The sequence below is a fragment of the Nothoprocta perdicaria genome, unplaced genomic scaffold (assembly GCF_003342845.1).
Source record: "Nothoprocta perdicaria isolate Ctin4 unplaced genomic scaffold, notPer1 scaffold_2, whole genome shotgun sequence".
Lineage (NCBI taxonomy): Eukaryota > Metazoa > Chordata > Aves > Tinamiformes > Tinamidae > Nothoprocta > Nothoprocta perdicaria.
This window is the reverse complement of record NW_020455204.1, coordinates 1,810,893-1,830,295: the sequence shown is the minus strand read 5'-3', so window position 1 is coordinate 1,830,295 and position 19,403 is coordinate 1,810,893. Positions and strand designations below refer to the sequence as shown.

At 37.1% G+C, this 19,403-nt stretch overlaps 1 protein-coding gene across 2 annotated transcripts in view; it reads right to left on the bottom strand.

Moving 5' to 3' along the window:
- SPECC1L (sperm antigen with calponin homology and coiled-coil domains 1 like) overlaps positions 1–19,403 on the bottom strand; it is a 48,326-nt gene that overhangs the window by 7,233 nt on the left and 21,690 nt on the right. The window contains exons 9-14 of one of the 2 annotated variants that reach the window (XM_026037675.1): positions 16,105–16,195; positions 14,145–14,228; positions 13,815–13,971; positions 12,327–12,429; positions 2,064–2,180; positions 1,185–1,244 (exon numbers count right to left, since the gene is read on the bottom strand). In XM_026037675.1, the coding sequence (XP_025893460.1) occupies positions 1,185–1,244; positions 2,064–2,180; positions 12,327–12,429; positions 13,815–13,971; positions 14,145–14,228; positions 16,105–16,195 (612 nt within the window). Of the gene's footprint in view, positions 1–1,184; positions 1,245–2,063; positions 2,181–11,176; positions 11,274–12,326; positions 12,430–13,814; positions 13,972–14,144; positions 14,229–16,104; positions 16,196–19,403 lie in introns of those variants that run through there. The other variant, XM_026037676.1, reaches the window with a different exon arrangement.

The following is a 19,403-nucleotide window of genomic DNA, read 5'->3' as shown; positions in this document are numbered from 1 at the left end:
CCTTCAGATGGATACAGTTTCCACACAGAAGATTCAATTCCATTCAATTTTCCCTCCGAGAATGTCTCCAACAAAATCAAAGGATGCAAAGCAACCATGCAGGCTACAGCCAACTTGTCTAAGAATCATTGGTCTTATTCTCCCCAGTCTGCCTCTTGTATCAGAAGTTGGTAGGAAAACTCCCATGTTTCAAATCACTGACAAGGTCAATGTACAAATGCCCAGCAGTTGCAATGCCATTGTGAGCAAATACAATGAGGGAACAACAGCTCTGATAAGGATCAAGAAAAGTGTTATTTTTAGAAATGCTCAACTTGGCTGTATTATTAGATGCTAACTATGGCAGCTTTGTTAGAATTTAGGTTACTAAAGTATTACTTAAATAGTCTTTCTGATACCTGCAGTGTTAGCAGATTTTCTGCAGTTATTCACCAGGGTTTGGGCTATTCCCAGTTTAACAAGTCTTCCTTGCCTGTACATACTGTCATGCTGATAACTGCTAACTCCGTTAGGCTGAAACTTGCACAAGAAAGCTTAACAACTAGCCAATAAATGTGAAATTATTTGCAATACTGACAGATTAGAAGGCTAGACTTAAAATTAAACTTAGAGTTAAATTTAGAGTCATATTACACTGGAAAAGAGAAAGGTTTATACAGTTGCTCTATAATTTGCACCTCAGGATTTCCAACAAAATCAAAAAATTGAAGGTAGGTCAGAGACCAGGATGCAGTTCATCTGTACTCCTGAAGACACTATCATCATCATCTTTCACTAATTTCCCAAGCAAATACATTGCCTTTATTATTTTTTTCATGATACTGAGAGATGAGTTTTAGTGAATCTTCCTGTTTAAGAATTATCTAGGCTGCTGTTGCAAAAAAAAAAGCAGTAGAATGGAGTATAAGTTTATATCTCAGTCACTATCTTTAGTGCAAAAAGGAGTATTAGTTGAAGTCGATAAGAGTGGATTTACTTTAGAATGATAAGGGTTAAGCACAGCAGCTGAGGTACTGGAGTGTCTTATCATTTTGTCAAGTCTGATAGAGGGCCAATAATCTCTAGATGAGCTCATCTGCCATTATTTTTAGGCACAAAGCATGAAAGCTTTTCAAAGTATAAAAGAGAATAATCTGATCTTTATAAATGGGACATAATTTGTTTAATATGCACTTAAAACTTACCAGAGTAGATTTGATGCCAACACTTTCAGCTGCCTGAAAAGCCAAGGTGAAATTTCTTCTCTGCATGAGATGTAAAAACATGTTACAACCCAAGCAAATATTATTTCAATCAAAAGAGTGCTGAACATTTAAAGAACGTTTAAAGTAAAGTTATTGCTTTTGCAAATCCAATTTGATCACAGTCATTTAGATGAGCAACATTAATCAGTGTCCTAACAACACCCAAAAGCTTATGGAAAACATTTATTAATGCCTCAATTAGGAGATAATGCTGAAAAAAACATTATTAATGAAAAACACTGAGCATTTTCTTAATTGATTCATTCTTAAAACCAGTATAAGCAATAAAAGAAAACTTCCTTCCTGTACATGCTCATTAAGTATTTTTATATATTTAGCAGTGACCACTAATAATGCATCTCCAGAAAACATGCTAGCAGGTTTTAAGTATAGTATACTAGAATATACGGAGATTATTCTTCACTCTTGAGATATATATCCTCATTGAGTAATATGAGAAAGTATGATCAAAGATCATCTTTGCAATAATGAAAGAAATCAACAAAAATGTCAAAAGATGTTTGACAGATTTCAGGTCTTTAAAGACTACTTTTTCCAAAACTTTAATTAAAAACCCTTTAAAATTGTTTAGGTTATTGAAAACTCCTCCCCTTTCTTGCATCTCTTCCAAAGCTCTGGTTAGTCCAGTTATAGTAAAAAGTTATAAGAATAGCACAAAGGTAGTTTATATTGGTAAAGTTACAATTCCTAGCAAAACTGAAAACAAAACACTTAAATATGGGAATTTGTTCATTTTTATTTATCAACTCATACTACATGGTCCCTTAGTTTCAATAATGAGATTTTTTAATACTGTACCTTGTCCTGGCTGTTTAGTTCTTGGTATGGAATATGGGCTGGGAGGTAAGTATGGAGGACTGCACAGAAAGCCAAGCCATCGTTCCAGCTACTGCTGAAGTTTGTTATGTCGATATTCTTGAAAGAAAGGGAAAAAAAAACAAAAAATAAAAAATATCATTTACTGATCTACATCAGTGCTTGTGTTTCCTTTGCTGAAGGAATCAGGAAGAAGAACAGCTTTACCATACACTCTGCTTATGTTGAGTATCAGTAAGAAACTCAAATCTGTTACTACTAAGATTAATATTTTCCTGCTTCTATCAAACTAATATCCAGGCAAAATTTCCAAATGTCTTTTCTCCTTTGAACAGCCCTTTTTTGTACAGAAATTTACGCAAACAAGATCACAAACAAAACTTTGGTTTTGACTGGGATGTTCCGCCATCGACGGTGGCGGGGCACCAACTTGGGACACAAGGAAAGGCCAAGAGCTGGCACTTCTGGATGCATTTACATAGCAGCAACAATAAATTCAGCTCCTTGTTCCCCAAGGCTGTGTATGAACTTACAGTAAGAAGCATCAGACCGGTCCAAAGGAGCTGGGAACAAGATCCCTCAGTAACCTTTTAAATCACTGTATGCTTGGCTGCTGGCGGTCAAACGACGCTAAAGAGGGTAATGAAGCTCCGTGGAGAGCAGTGAGTTTAAACTTTAATTAAGAGCCAACTGGGAACAACACGAGTTTCTCCTTTGAGCGCTCTAGGAGAAACCTAAATATGCTTTTTAAAAATATACATAACTCTTGATTGGGCATGAGCAACAACTACTGGACATCTTTACTCGGGTCATTCTGTTTCACTGCCACATGAGCCAAGGCCTCCAGCGAGGCAGCCCCACAGGCCACAACCACCTGCCAGTGCAGGACAAGACACCTAAACCATCACTGCCCCACCACAAAACCCAACCTGTCGCCGCATGCCACACACGCTAAGCCCTGAAGCGGTTGTTTCTTGTCAAACCAAGATCAAACAGGCACAATCTTTTCCGATTTCCAACAAAACCAAGTGCAAAGGCAAGGAGAACGCGAGGGAAATCTCCCTTTCCTGCTCAGCTTTGGCGTTTTTCCCACACAAAGCCCACCGAAAAGCAGGTTCCAGTCCCAGCGAGGCAAGCGTACGTGCTGAGAGTCACAGGGCCGCAGCGGCCGCCGCGGGTCCCCGCGCCGCCCCGGTGGCGGAAGAGTCATTGTTGGAGACCCCCGGGCTGTGGGAACGTGCTCCGTGTAGCGCTTCCGCCAGCCAGCGGCTGGGAAAGGGAAGAAAAACAGAAAAAAAAGGAAAAAAAACAACACAAACAGAAAAAGAAAAAGGAATCCTCCCCCTTTCTCCTCAGAAGAGACAGGAAATTGGATTTCGACTAATGATTGGTTAGAACTGGTTCCATGTTACTTAAATTAGACAGCCGAATACAACATACGGCTCCAGACTGTAGGGGGAAACAAGGAGGGGAGGGCAAAAAATTTGTGTTAAACCAGTATGTTCAAAGCAATAAATTGCTGCTATTTGCAGCTGTTTACAAAGCTGCTTTTTGGCAACCTCCCTGGCCCTCCCCTGCGATGGGCAGTGCCTAGGACTTGGTTTCGTGGTGGCATCTGGAGCAGGAAGATGGACAGAGGTGGGGAGAGCGACTTCTCCTCGTTACAGTCACCTGTGGCAGCCCAGCTACAATATCCAAATGCAAACGATTGGATTTCCTTTGCCATACGATTTAAAAAGGGAGAAAATCTTGTTTTCACTCCTTGGATGAAATATTCTCCCTACTTCCAAGAGAGCCAAGTGAAAGGGGATAAGATGTAGAACATACCGTATTTATCACAGACCAGGAGTCACTGCTCTGTGGGGCAAGGTGCTCTATATATGTATATATATAATGTGTGTGTGCACATATATGTACATACATATATATATATATACACACACATATATATATATTTAAATACTGATTATCAGTAAGCAAAGAAAAGAGAGTAAATATTTGCACGACAAATACTAGTCATAGCTGATCAACTGATGTCACATCCACCTTCGGTTTTACTGTGAGCTGTCATGAGGACTCTGTAGGATAGTGAGATTTTGTGGCTGGCTACAGGGCAAACTCTCCCCAGCAGCTCCACATATTTCAGAGGAAGTACACGAGTATTTGAGAATTAAAAAAAGAAAATTGACCTTGAACACCAACAACACTGGAACACAGATAGGGAATCTTAGTGCTGAATGAGAGATGAAACTTAGCAGTAGGTTGCTCCTCATCTTTAAAGCAAGAGCAGCAGCATATACTGGAAATGAGGGAATACAAAGAAAGGAGAAGCAGAAAAATATACTAAAATGAGCAATACACTAATTAGAGTTATAGCAGCATTCAGCATGGGTATCAAGAAGCAAGAATATGTTCAAAGTTAGAAAACACAGCTGCAATGATGTGCAAGACTGCTAGAACCTACTTACACCTGTGGTTCAAAGCCGTGGATGAAAGGTGTCACCTCCACATCCCGGGGTCAATTTTTATAGCTACAGACGAATATTCTCTCACCTCAGCATGTCAACGACAAGGAAAACAGATAGGACAAACTCCTTCGGAAAATTAAAACTGAAACTAAAACTGGATCATCTTCCTTTAAATAGTTGTGCAAACTTAAAGCCTCTTTAGACATTAGTAGGATGTTGAATTTTGACTATAAGCATAAAGAAAGACTATTTAAAATACATTTACATAAAACTAGATATTCCTTTTCCCTAAACCTTTCTGTAGGGTCTAGCTTTTAGTACTAAGGCAACAAGCAGAAAACAAATCCATCATCCAAGAATCTTAATGCACTCAGAGAAGCCAAATTAAATACAACGGAAGGAAACAATTAAAAGCGACTGGTTTCTGTTTCCAATTGCTTGGAGCATTATGAATGATGATTACTTCTCAGACTAAAAAAGTATATTATTGGTCAGACGCTAAAAAACATGTCTAAAAACTGGAAAGTTTGTCATTTAAATTGACTTTTTATTTTTAATGTAGGGCTCTGAGCACGTAACTGGCACATTTGAATATAGCACTATTTTATTTCCCAAATGCTTTTAACTACATGTGGCTTTTGAAAAAAATTGGTCAATATAATGAAATCAATCTTGTATTAAGCTCTTATTTCTCAAAGAATTGACAGTAAACAGAACATCAGCCTAAAACCTCTGACAGAATTTCTTCTTTGTTACTGTTTCTATTAAATAAATGGTTCTTTTAAGAGAATTGTTCTGCTAGAATCTAATCCAGAACTATTCTTCTAGCCATTTCTGAGCAAAAAGTATTAAAGCAACTAAAGGCCATATTTTCAAATAAATGGTCAAGTGAGAAATATGCCTTCCTAGAGACAGGTAAGCTAGAAGGAAATTTATCTCTCCTTGCCTATTCAAATTCAAGACTTAATGATGGGAATGGAATCACCCTCTATTGTTTGGGAGAGGTTTTCACACACATACAAAAGCTAACAAAGGAGTTAAGAAATAAGCTGTTGCTATTAAAAGCTCTGTGGAAAACATGAAGTGGGAATGAATAACAGTGGTGGATTTTAAAAATCTTTTCTAGAAACAGGGTATGAGAAGGAATATAACATTTTATATATGAAACGGACAAAATTTGACAGTCTCTAATATTTAACAGTGGGGGACACTGGAAGATCCACATCCAGTTACATTTCGAGCATGACTCAAGTTCCTGCTAAACTGTGAAGAACTGAGTAGCAGCAGCCATGTCAAAATGAGTATTCATTTGTGCCTCCACACAAAAAAGGATCAAGAAAATTCTTCCTGAAACAAGGGTGAAATGTGAGAGGTATAAAACGATCCATCAGCTTCAGGTCAAATTCGATAGTGGTTAAGTTGTAAATAACTGGGTTTGAACGTGAGTCAGCAAGGCATGAAAACCAACCACATCCTGAGCTGGGGCAGTACAAGTGAAGCAGGTGAAGAGACAGGATTGTCGCAAGGCAGCTAGACTGTGGTGTCCAGTTCTGTCCAGCTCCAGCACACCATAGTCCCTGAAAGACTGAAGAAAGTCCAACAAAGTGAACCAAGACTATTCAAGAATCAGAGAACTCAACAAATGGAGGTTTAAAGAACTGAGTTTATGCATCCCAACAAGGGCTCTGGAAAGACTTAATCAGAATCCTCCAATATCTAAAGGACAATTGTAGAGAAGATGCCCCTAGACTAGATAGTCAGAGGTTCCTTCCAAACTAGATGAGTCCTCAACTCTAACACATTTTTAGCAGTGTTGTGCAATTTCTGAAATTGTTTCCCATTGCTTCTTACATTCCAAATACAGGATCTTCTATAATCAGTGAAAACACTGTTTTTTGTTTAAATTCCCAAGAGACTGATCTTAACTATTAGTCAGTAATTTATCTTTTCCAGAAATTCTCAGCTAAAAAAACTACACAACCCATAGCTTCTAAATTGCAGTTACAAACTTAAGAAAATTTCCTTAACTATTCCATCAGTGGACATATCCACAGCTGTCTTCAATCTCCACAGATGTGTGTTAGAGCTTGAGCAGAGCAACGTATCACATAACACATTGGGGGCTACTTCTCCAGCCCCTGCTCTGCACTCGCAGGAGAGGTTCCCACATCCTAACTGAACTGGGCTCATAAATGACTTTGGACATGGAGGAAATAAAACAAAAACATATGTCTCTGTTGTATTAGTTAATGATAAATGGGCTGAGAAAGCAAACGCATTAATATGATCCTGTATTATACTATATTGAATTGTTTGAAAAAAAAGACTTGAGGTTTAAGTTTTGAGACTGGAAAAGTTTTTAAAGCTTTTAAAGACTCAAAAAAAGACAAAGCTCCCCCAAAATTAGAAGAGTAAACTAAAAAAAATAACTCTTCCCTTTTGGTTCTGAAGAGATTTTCTGGAGTATATTTATCCTGTAGCCTTACTACAGTACTAGAGCCAGCATCAGCAATCATTCTCTAGATAAAGGGAAACTATATATTTTGAGACTCCCAAGTGATATAACCTGGTCCTCCTACCTTAATGATAAAAAAGGTGGAAGCAGACAAAAAAAACGAATGCTGATTCTGTTCCTGGTAACACCTTCCAATTACCCAACCTGCTACTGGAGACAGACAGACATCACATATGTGTGAACAGCCACTGGGATCTAGCAAAACCAGCACTGCACATCCTGACTTCCAGGCTCAGAGCAGTAAAGATTCCAGATGCAGCGTGAAATGAGACCTGAGAGAGGCTGGGATGGTATGAACCGAGTTCCACCTTCTCTTTCATTTGATCTAAGCCTCTTTCAGACAGGGTTGACTCTTCTGCTGAGGAGACAGAGGTCTTTTTTTTCCACCTACGCTTTACCAAAGGTCACTTCAGAAAAAAAAAAAAATCTGATTTGTGCCTGACAAATTAATGTACGTTTCGCTACTAGAATTTTCCCCGAGCTGAACTTAGGACGGGACATCACCATGTCTCTTGATATATGTCTCAGCCCATGCACAAAACCAGGCTTAGGCAGGAATGGTTCTTATATTGGGCACAGTTGGCTCCATCCCCACCAGAAGGATTCCTGTAAAGCAAATGGATCAGCGCATGTTGGAGCAAAGGTGGCACCTGTAACTTGCAGACCATAGAGCACAGCACACTCTCCATCTTTTAGGAAACAAATCTTAAAGCCTCTGCCATCTCCTTTCACATGGCACTGGATTCTGCTCGTTGCCCAGCTTGAGGCTCCAGAGAGCAGAAGCCTAACTCTGAATCTTGAGAAAAAGCACATGCAAATTACTGCCAGCTCCCTGTATTTGTCTGCTCAGTGCAGCCCCATGTCCTGGCAATTGTGACATTCCTGCAATCACTGCAAACTGCTCCCTGCTCCCCACTGAATCAGGATGCACCAATTGGCAAAGTCTGGCTTGAAGCTAACTCTGCTGAGGATTTTGGCTGAAGGTGATAAAGGAAAAGTATTTGTGGAATAGACTTAGCAGTCCCAACTACTGCCTCCTCATTCCCAGCTGCTGAGAAAGCAATAAACGGCAAATATAAACTACCAAGAGCCTTAAATATAAACTGTTCATGTTTCATTCCATACCAAAGACATGTTATTTTTTGGATTTAGCCAAAAATAAAACACACACACACACAAGCAACAGCCATTTTCACAAACGGGAAGAAAAAAAATACTTCAGACATTAACACAGACATTAACATTTAAAGCACTCCAAAATTATGACAGCCTCATAATTTCTTCTAAATTTTGTCATAATTAAGTCCAACAAGTTGACATGACTCTTGCATCAGAATCCAATCCAAACAGAAAAAGGAAGTATGTCTTTCCTTAAGGATTTTTGGCTAAAGCCCCACAGCTTGAAATGAGGAGAGGAGTTCTGGCAGCCTGGCTGCTCCAGGAATCCAGCAGCACCAGAGCAGGCAGGTCCACGCTGTGATCCCTGTTTAAGCACAGGCCAAGCACCAAGTCCTGGCCTCTCTGGACTTCTTCTAGCTCAGTGAAACACTTAGATTACAATACAGCCTAGTTTAGTGTTCATAAAAACATCTGTGTGTAAGAACTGGCTTAAAAATTAATCTTGTACTTTTAGCTTTGTTATTCTACATCTACTAGGCAAGTACGAAGGAAAGCATTTCTTGATTTCTAGAATGAAATGGAGGGTAAATAGGAAAAAGAAACATGAGAGAAGGGCACCCCAAAAAAGCAAAATTGGCTTTTGATTAAAGCATACAAAATAGCTGATGTTTCCACATATTCTATTTATTAGATCTAGTCTTTTGTTTTGATTTGTCCTCATTCTGTAAGGCAGAAAGTGGAAATATATTATAATTATAGTGAATTTCAGTTAAAAAAATGCTTTTCCACCCTGCCCCACCAGACACTTCTCCAGGTTTATGGAGACAGTGCTCTTTCCAACGCAAATGCCATTTATAAACAAAGAACAGTTGCAATTACACACAGTTATTAGCAATTTTACATTACTTACGGCAGTAACAATTGCAACAAACCCCCCTATTTCTACCATAATTCATGCAAAATAACTCAGCCTTACAGCAAATCTGTGTTCAAAGTCAAATTCTCACCGAGACAGATTCATTTACAAGAGGCCATAGCCACCACGTTAATGTGAACATGCTGATCAAACATAATCCACCAACTTCTTTAAAGTTCAAGCCTATTACAAATTTTATAGCTTCCTGATCAAACAACATCCATGTCAAAAGTTTTAATTAGGGCTCTCATCAGTTGTCCCCATGCACACAATCAATTCAAAGGTAATTATCCCATTGCCAAGGGAGCACTGTAGTGTCCCCAAATTCTGTGTTTGGTGGAGTATTTAAACAAACACTGGAGTATTTGAAATAAAAGGGTTAACAAAACACTAAACCCTCTTTTTTTTTGTTTCCACTATGTAGTTAATAATTTTTGATTTGTTTTATGAAAAGATATGGCTTTCATCTGTACAGCAGATAAAATTTTGGTTGTCTTTCCAGAAAAAGCAGCATTCTGCTAATTAGAAGTCCTCTCCTGCAAGGCTAACTTATTGATGTCTTCCAGAGTATCTGCAGCTAGAAAAGAGGTGTGGAAAGCTTAAAGAAAAGTAAAATACAGTCTATTCTTGCAGCTATCTTGTAACTTTTCTGTGTGTTAAGCTTCTGGAAGCAAATTATCTCTCAGAACACTGGCAAACAATGGAAAAATAAATTGAAATATTCCTGTAGATAAGAACGATAAAGGATATGTGTATCCTGTTTGCTGGTCCCCTTATTAATATGAAACATGCATGCTCACATCCTTTTCTGGACTTTTATTAGTTGTCTAATCAAAATGAAAGTAGTTGTGTTCCAGCTAGGGTAAATGCTTCGCAACAGCTGGATGGGATTGCTTTATGCTTTGAAGATATCTGGAATTTATGACAGTTTTATGACACTGTACATATTTTAGAGGAGCCAGCAGGATTCTTTTCCTTCTGGAAAATGCACCACTTGGCTCTGAGCTCTGAGTGACTATGTCAGATCCTGAGCAAAGCCAGCACTTGAGCAAATTTAAGGTATTTTGTACCTGTTCATATGAAAATCAGTGTGGATTTGCTCCTAATTTATCTAAATGCCTTAAAAAACTTTTGAGAGCAACTGTGCTTTTTCAGACCTTAGAGATTTGCACAGTCCTGAATATAACTATACTTACTAGCTTTATGTTAATACAGAAAACAGTCTACAGAGTCAAGTCAAAAGTTAATACTAACATGCTTGTTAGTTCTGCAAACCACCCTTCTCCAATGCTAAAACAGTCTTCAGTAATATCCTAATGTACATTACTAATGGTGAGCCAACAACATCATGTTTTGTTTTTAGCAATTTAAGCCACTGGCAGCTCACGTATCATTCTGGATACTTAAAACCAATCTTTTAATCGATATTTGCATCTGGCTACACTTAATAATACATAAACCAGAGCTATTTTCCAATCACATGCAAAATAAAGAGAGCGCTAAAATTATTCTAAGAGCAAGCATGTTTTATATTAAAAATAAAGCTTTAATTCAGTGTTTATGGTTTAATTCAGTGCCAAAAAAGCTTTAATTCAGTGACCATTCTATAGCAACAGCTGAACTTTTAAAAATAAGTGTTTTATGGAGAGCTCAGAGGCAGAAGATGGCTCTGATCAATGAGCTTGCAGGTAGCTCTGAAAAGCACGTGCTGGCTCTGGCAGATGGAAGCCAAAAGACAACAGTGGTACAAGGGAAAAGCAGAACTTATGAGGGGAGATGATGGGGATAAAAGGGGAATTGTGGAGGAATATAAGGATACTAGAAGGATCTGGGGTAAGGCAATATGTGCAGGAGAGGTAGTAGGGAGATCTACGGTTCTTGAAGCAGGATTCAAAGAAGGGAGAATTTATTATCGTGATGCTTGCTTTGATTCCACCGAGTTTTGATAGTGCTGTTGAGAGCCTCAAAAGTTGCATAAAAATTATTCTTAATGAACATCTAATATGGTCTTCAATCACAACGAGATCATATTAAAAATAAATCAATTTAAAAATAGGATATCCCAAGAAAAAAATTAAAAGCCAACCTTATATAGCTTCCTACTATTAGTCTTCTCTTTCAAAAGGCAGGCATGCAGTGGTCCTAGAGCTAATAATTTGGTCTTCTATACAGATCTAGAAACAAAGATTTGGAATATTTTCTATTATTTTTCCTAGTTCCTATCAAGTTCATCTTTCATTTCAAGATAACGGGGAAAATATTTTTGCACTCAGATTGCCAGGACTTATGAAGAAATACAACATCCTGCCTTTTTTAAAAAGGTGGAGAAGGAGAAAGGCTCCTTCCACAAAGAAACTTCTCAGAAATAGCACAATTTAGTATTAGACGTGCCACAGGAAGAGGGGGGAGGGCTTATACCACAAGCCTGTCCATTGTACAGAAAAGCTGCTGCTTTTCCTATGGATGGGTGATCATCCTGTTATGCTGTTCTTAACTTCCTCCTACATTGTGAGGCTCAAGTCATGGAAAGAGTAAAGTTCTTAAACTAAGGATTGTGTTGGGAATTCCAAATACTTTCAGTACAAGCTAACCAAACAAATACATCATGGTCAGACTATTAACATCCTGGTTTAGTTTGCTGAAGCCACTATTCTTTTGAAAAAATAGTGTAATCTGAAGGACTCTGCATAGTTATCTTGTTAGTTCTTTCACCTTTTGATAACATTTGGACTAAATGGAAAAACAGGGACCTGCCTTAGAAAGCTAAGTACAAAATGCAAGACAAGGCAGCCTGTGCAAAGCGCTGTCCCCAAACAGCGATTAAATGGGATCATACTGAAAGATCCAAATAAAACTGGTTAAGCAGCCACAAAAAACTCTTTTACATCCAAAAAGGGTCACAAATGCATTGAAGAGATATAAATGTAAAACTTTACATTGCTAATTTTACATTAGTTTCCATCTCTAAAGCTACTGTTCTAAAGTGCCTCAACAGCAGGTCAGCTGCCCCCTTCAGAAGGAGAAAAAAAGACATTAATAACATGCAAAGTGACTAAGTAGCAGTGAATGTGAGGTTAGGACTCGTAGCATATGTTCCAAGCAGTGAGTACAGTACATGCCAGTTCCATTGCAATCTATGCAGTGAAGTGTGGAGCTGCCTCTCTGCCATTGGCAGATTCTCAGGCATGCAGCTACGAGCACGTTACGTTAGCCACCTCTGCAGTTACCTGATAGCCTTCTGTTTTTTTCTGGCACCACTTCAGTAAGGCATTTCTCTTGGATCCTCCATATTCTCTTGCTAGGGCAGACAAGGGATCTTTCCTTTCTTCCCTAAGGAGCAAGAAGAAACGTAATTTGTAGCTTGCAAAATCATTCTGCATGAGAAATACGATTGCAAGACCTTAAAACCACAGTGGCTCAAAGAAAGAAGCAGCTGTACTACTGACTGAAAACACATTAAAATACCTGGAGAAATTTAAATGATATAAATTTTTTTGGAGAATTGCTATCACTGGCAAACGAACTGTTCTCTCCCTTCAAACTAAAGGTTCTTCCTATGTCTTTCAATCCCAATGACATTTTTTCCAAGAGTTCAGAAAATTCACCTCAGAACATAGTAAGCTGCAGCTTGAACCATGAAGCTGACTCAAGTGACTTTATTTTGTATTTAGCAAAAGAATAAACTGATGGTATCTCTTTCGCATCCCATGGCTGATTCCAAGTGTCACCTTGAAACAACAAGTTGGAATATGAGCAGCACGCACCTGGTACACAACATTAGTGAGATGTGGAGTTTCAAAAAGGAAGAGACAGAAAACTAGCTTAATTTACTATCACAGTGGGTACTATGGGTTTTTCTTTCCAACAAGAATGTTCAACTCACCCCCCAAAGTAATTTCGTTCACTATCTGTCAAGCTACTTTAGTCATTTTTATGTATTTACAGATAAGGAAAAGAATACAAGAAACCCTGTCAATTTACATCAATCACTTGCCAAAAAAATCTTTAGTGCTCAAAAAAATAAATCAGGGAAGGAAGTACCAGGCTGCAGAAATTAACATTTAGATAAAAAAGAAAAGGAAAGAAGAAATATTTCTATATATATTTATTATATATATATAGTTAATTTTAGTGGCCTCGTTGTATGAGTTAATGCATATTTCTAAAGAAACTGTATTGAACAGTTTCTCAAAAATGCCTAGGTAGGAGCTTAGTTATTGGTTATAAAATAGGCAAACACTTCTTTCAAAGTTTTTTTTTTTAATGTTTTTCATTTGAAAAAAATAAAGATAACTATCAGTGAATCTGTAATAAATTGATTTCCACATCTTTTCTTATATATTGTAATTTGCTCTGCCAGTCTTCACTGTACTACAGATCAAGAGCTCCTTGCATCCACATTTCAATGCTCCTAGGAAGAAATACATGGCAGTATTTGATAGATGCCAATAGGTGGCATTTGAGCCATCCATTAAAAAAAGTGCAGCAGGACAGTAAGCAGGAAACAGTAGGTTTCTTTCAGTGTGAAAGATAGCAATAGGAATCTTCAAACTTGTAGTGGTGAAGTTCTCTGAAATTGTCACTCAAGGAAGCTGCTCATTAGATATTCTAGATATGAAAGAAGTGAATAAAATAGGAGGGCTATTAGATCTTTTAGATACATGCAGCTAGATAGCTAGAAAGTACACTCTAAAATAGTACAAAAAAGATGTTACCTTATTCGACTCCTGGTGGTAGGGGTGACTGATGCTGTGGGAGAAGATGACAGTGAGAGCTGTGGGGAGGTGGTACCCATTGTCATGAGAGAGGCTGGAGATGCTCCATCTGGTGCGCTGATATCCCGCTTGATTTCTTCACTACTTCTTCGAGAAACTAAGTGGGGAAAAAAAAAGAAATAAGACTTAAAATTACTCAAAGTTCTGGACAACGGCATGATGGTTTGAAGACAAAAAAAAAATCTCACTTGAAAAAGAAAGATCTGTATGTACAGCAGTTACATGAGAGAGTCTCTACTTTCAGTAAAAGTTTAGATAATGTGACATTACCCGAAATAGACTTGGCACTTTCCATAGCAGGTACTCTTGGCAGAGAGGCTGGCCTGCTGGTAGAAGATGTTCTCAACAAGTGCTCTGGACAAAGGAAAAAGAAAAGAAAATATCACTAATAGATTAAAAAAAACCTTGAAATTTAAAATCTAAATATTGGTGGCTTGTACGTGAACCTCTATCTAACAGCTACTGAATGTGTATCTGTTTCAGTGACAAATGTTTTTATCTGCATGAAAGAGTGCCTAAAAGTTGCCACTACCAACACAGTTCACTATGCAAACATCGTGACCTCAATCCATCTTCCCTTGAAGCATCTCTTTTTACTCCACTCTCCCTGGTCTGTTAAAAATTGTTAAACCAAAAGACTTCCGAAGGATTCCTGTTTAGTATACTGCCAAAAATATTGCATGTGTCATTCACACTGGTGATTGGAAAAGCAGATGATTTCATCCCATGTGTTTTTGTCTTTTTTTTTTTTTTTAAATCTTGCTCATGAATTGACAGTATAAGAGTGTTTTCACATATTGCAGAGAAAGATCAGTTCCACTGCCTCCTGCCAAATGCCTAACATGCAGCTACAGCAAAGCTCCATTTTCTGTAACATTATATCAAAATTAGGGTTTTTTGTGTGAATAAGAGTCACCCTGTAAAATACATATTCCTTCAAATAAAACATTTATAATATATACAAAAGATTTAAATAGCACATTGCTTGGAGGATAGTTACCTGAACACAAAAATATGGAAAATGAACAATGAGATTAAAAATAAAATGAAATCTTGAGACCCAATTCATTAGAACATGACAGATAGGAAACATCACTGCTACAAAGTTACATTTAAAATGTATATGGTTGTAAACAGGATTTCTCTCTGGCATCCTTTATGTCATAAGTCAGTCTTGCTCTTGCATTAACTGACTATAATGAAAACAAAAACTATACAAAGCGTAGCACTTTTTTGTGTGCTTAAAGCTTGTGTCAACCCACAGACTCTGCAAAAATTAAAGAATCCTAAACTATCTTCTTGGAAAGGCATTTCAATATTCCTAAAAATATCAAAGTATTCTAAAATTAAAACTCCAGCTGCATTGAACAAATAACTTCAATATGCATTCAAAAAAAAGCAAGAAGGAAATCTGGCACATACAGACTATTATGAAGTGCTACAAAAAAAAACTTGAGAAATCATCAGACTTCAGGAATACCAAACAGAGGAAATAGAAAGGCTGGAGTCATATGGGGATTATCTTGAGAAACATCTACAAAAAAACCTAAAACAGGCATAAATCAGAGAGCTACACCCAACACCTGATAGCTATTCATTCTTACAGGAAGAGCACATTGTGAGCAGTGCTTTGAGAGACAAAACAAGATTCACAGAACATGGAAATATTGGGAAACAGATAAATCAACAGTCACTTAAATTCCATGCAATTTTTGATCCACTTCCTGCAGATTTTATATAAGTTTACATTTTCTTATTGACATGCAATATGATGTTATCCATCATCCTTGTTTCAGTGGGGAGGCAGCGTGTGTATATGGGGAGGAAGCAGAAAAAAAAAGCACAAACAAAAAATCCCATTACACAATGCATAATATAACCTGAGAGATTTGCATCTTTTAGTTGTGGAAAACAGTAGCAAGACATGCCCCAAACGTCATCTTGCACTGCTTTTGTGAGGGATCTCAGTTTATGCTAACATTAATAACTGCCAAAAGGGAGAGTCCTCTGGATGCTATGATGGCTTCATTGAAGATCCAAAAAGCATCTTTCTGGCAAGCCACCATATGTGACGAAACACAAATCAAAACTTATGTTGCTCATTTTGAAATTAAACTATGTTAAATTTAAAAGATCTATTAAATGGTAATGTTTTGGATATTAAATGATATCAAATACCAAAAAAAGTATTTATATTTACTAGAAAAATCTAAATAAATAGAATGAATACCTTGAACAGGGATTTCAGCATAGCTTGGTCTTTTGTCTGTCAAAGTAGCAAGGGGTTTAGAAGCCGAGATTGGTCCACTTATGGAATGCCTCTGAAACAAAAAAGCACTTATGTCACTTAACTTGAAGGTAAAATCAGCAAAACAATGACTTATAGAATAAATTCTATACGTTCTGATAAAATATGTCATTAGTAACCTAAAAGAACTAAAAACAAAGGAACGTTAAAAACATACAGTCAATATAGTCAAACTTGTCCTGCTTCTATGTTGCTTTTTAGCTTATGAATGTATATCTACACAAATATATCTACATTATGCAGATATAGATAGGCTCCCTCATAAATTGATGTAATCTTTTCTTTAAACTTCTTCTTAAAAACCTGTTTCACGAACCCATGTTGCAAACAAACACTGTGAAGTTACACGCCTTTAATTGAAACCAGATGCCGTTTTTGTGTTAATTTTCACCTTGATTCATGTTTTGTTTGTACAAACCTGTTCTAGTTAAGCACAATGCAATTATTTAACCTATACATCCCCTACACATAGTCAAACTCTTACTGCTCGTTTTTCAACATTAACATGTCCCTTTACAACTTCATGCCTCTTCCTGGATAGAATATAAGGATATTGGCTGTTGGTAGCACCACTACTCATCACTAAGAAAAATCCTGCTAAAAAAAGTGTTCTTAATTCAGAGTATCAAAAGATTATGTTAATTTTTATTTGCTCACATTATTAAACTCATTTATTTTTTTCACTGTACTGTTCAAATAGAGACTGTTTAATGAAGGCTTTCCCTCCCATTCTGAATGGCAAACATCTCATTTGACTTTAGATTATTGCTAGCACTACTATATAAGTTATCTTCCTATTTGTTTTAAGCTTTATGTAAATTTCTTCTTAGCAATACGTCTAGTAGCTTGAAGTGTGTATGTATCTGCATTCATATGTATACGATATATATATATGATTCAGATACAACTACCTTGTACATGACAATTCAGTAGTCACTGTGCAACACAAACAGATTTTATTTGCACCCTAATGAACCACACGTTTCAATAATCACCCTTGCACCTCATGAAACTCGTGCACAATCACTGAAGACTCAAAGACAACAAACTTATTTCTGGAAAATTATCACTTCAAAGAGCCTAGAGCAAACAGGCTGCCTTTTTTATTACCCATCCTTTCTATTATCCTATATTTAATCACATAATCCCTCCAGTAATGTATGTATCCTGAGAACTCTTGCAGCCCTCTGTCTGGACCAAGATTAGAAGAGAAGGTTAAATGAGCCTTATCTACATAAGATAATACAAGTCACATGTTTCTCAAGTCAAATCACGTAGGCAAGACAGGCTTATCCAAAAATATGATAAAAAGTTTGCAGTATATGCAGTATATGCTTTGTAACATCTCAGCATGACAGGGCTACTTATTTATAGCTTAGAGCCAAATTAGAATTATGCTTTTGTGCTAGAAATCAATTAGAGAAAACAACTGTCTGCAACTAAGAGTCAGGCTTCCAAAAAAAGATAAAGGCATAAAATATTTCATCACTTTAGTGTATCATAAAGTCTGCATGGACAATACAAAGATTAAATGTGCACATAAATGTGACTGTAATAAGCCACACAACCACTGCCTGCAATGGTTTCTTGAACTGATATTTCAGATTTGCCTTACCTTTAAAGTTCATTTCACCTACTTACGAAAAAGCCTCTTCATTATTACTGTTCTTTTTTTTAATAAAGGACCAAATCAAAGTGAGTCTTTGTTTCAAAATATATATAAAAAGAAAAAGGAAACAGGATCACAATAGAGGAAGATAATGTGCTTGAAAGAAAAACATTTCATTCTGGCTCGCTTTGTGATCGTCATTACAAAGATAGAATTTCAGGCAGGAAACAAAGGTACATAAAAAGCAGGCACAGTGTGGACAACTAAACAGCCTTATCACTTTCCTAACTTCCGTGTATCATTTGAAAACAAACATCCTTTACGGATATTGCCAGAAAGTGACGGTATTACCCAGCTGATAACTTGCTGCCACTCTTGCCTCCTTGCTATAAAACTGTGTTTGCTTTTCTGGCTTTTGCTTATGTTGATACTCTGGACTTCATTGTGTTATTGCTAGTTCTTACTAAATATCCTACTAATTCCACCGTAAGGATTAATATTAATAACAGTGATCAGTACTCAGAAAACTCAAGGAAAATGAACAAGCTAATATGTTTCTGAAGTCCCAATTTACAATATTTATACAGTAGCATTGCACAAGTCTCTTTGGGGGAATAATATTTCCTGAAGCATTTTAGAAAGCTTGAGAAATATTTCTGCTTGAGTTTTTGATGAATTTGTAGGGAGGCCCTTCTTATGTTACTTACAAAAGAGGATGCATATGATGTGGAATCAAGTATATATGCATACTATGAATCTATTTTTGGCAGCTTTTTGTTCCTCTCAACTAGAAATACATTCAAAAACGAGCTTAATTGCTACATACCAGGCCTGTCCTCCAAATCCTCAATGCTAAATATAACAGGATTAAGAGTTCTGAAGAGTCAAGTGCCTTTGGTGGAAGCTACCAATAGGGCCAAATTTAGTAAAGATGCTTTGCAATCTGGGTTGTGGGTCTTATATGTTCACTGCCTTCTTGTCGGCACTGACGTCCAGCAAAAGAAAGTCCTGGAAACCTTAAGTCTGGCCTTCTGGATAAGATTTACAATGAAAATGGTTCAGACTTGAATTAAATGGTGTGTAGGTTTAGAGCTGTTCCTCAAGAACAGATGTACGCTTTACCTTAAAAAAAATCTGAGTTTTATCTCTATTCTTTAAATTATTTGCATGTAAAAGACATGGTAGAACAGTATTTTACAGCCAAGGTCTCTTCTAGATGTTTTTGATTCAGAAGTTCTTAAAACTAAAATCTGAAAGTATTAATACTGAGAAGCCATCATTTTCAATTATGAGGAACAAACCAATTTTGTCTTTGGCTAGAGCCTAATCTCACTAAGTTGAAGAGGGATATAAAAGTCTCTTTATAATGTAATTACAGTAACAGATAAAAATAAGGCTGCTAAACCCTCATCTGTTACTTTCTCACAGCCATTCCTACTATGAAGACAAAGTTTCTGCCAGGTAGCTATTGCTCTTTTCTGAACGGCTTCTTTTATAATATGAATTATCAGCTGAATGTCAGAATCCTGGAATACAGGAGCACTACCAGGCTGCAGAGGAGCAAGAGGCAGGCGGGTGAAAACAAATACAAGAAAAGAAACACTCAAAACTT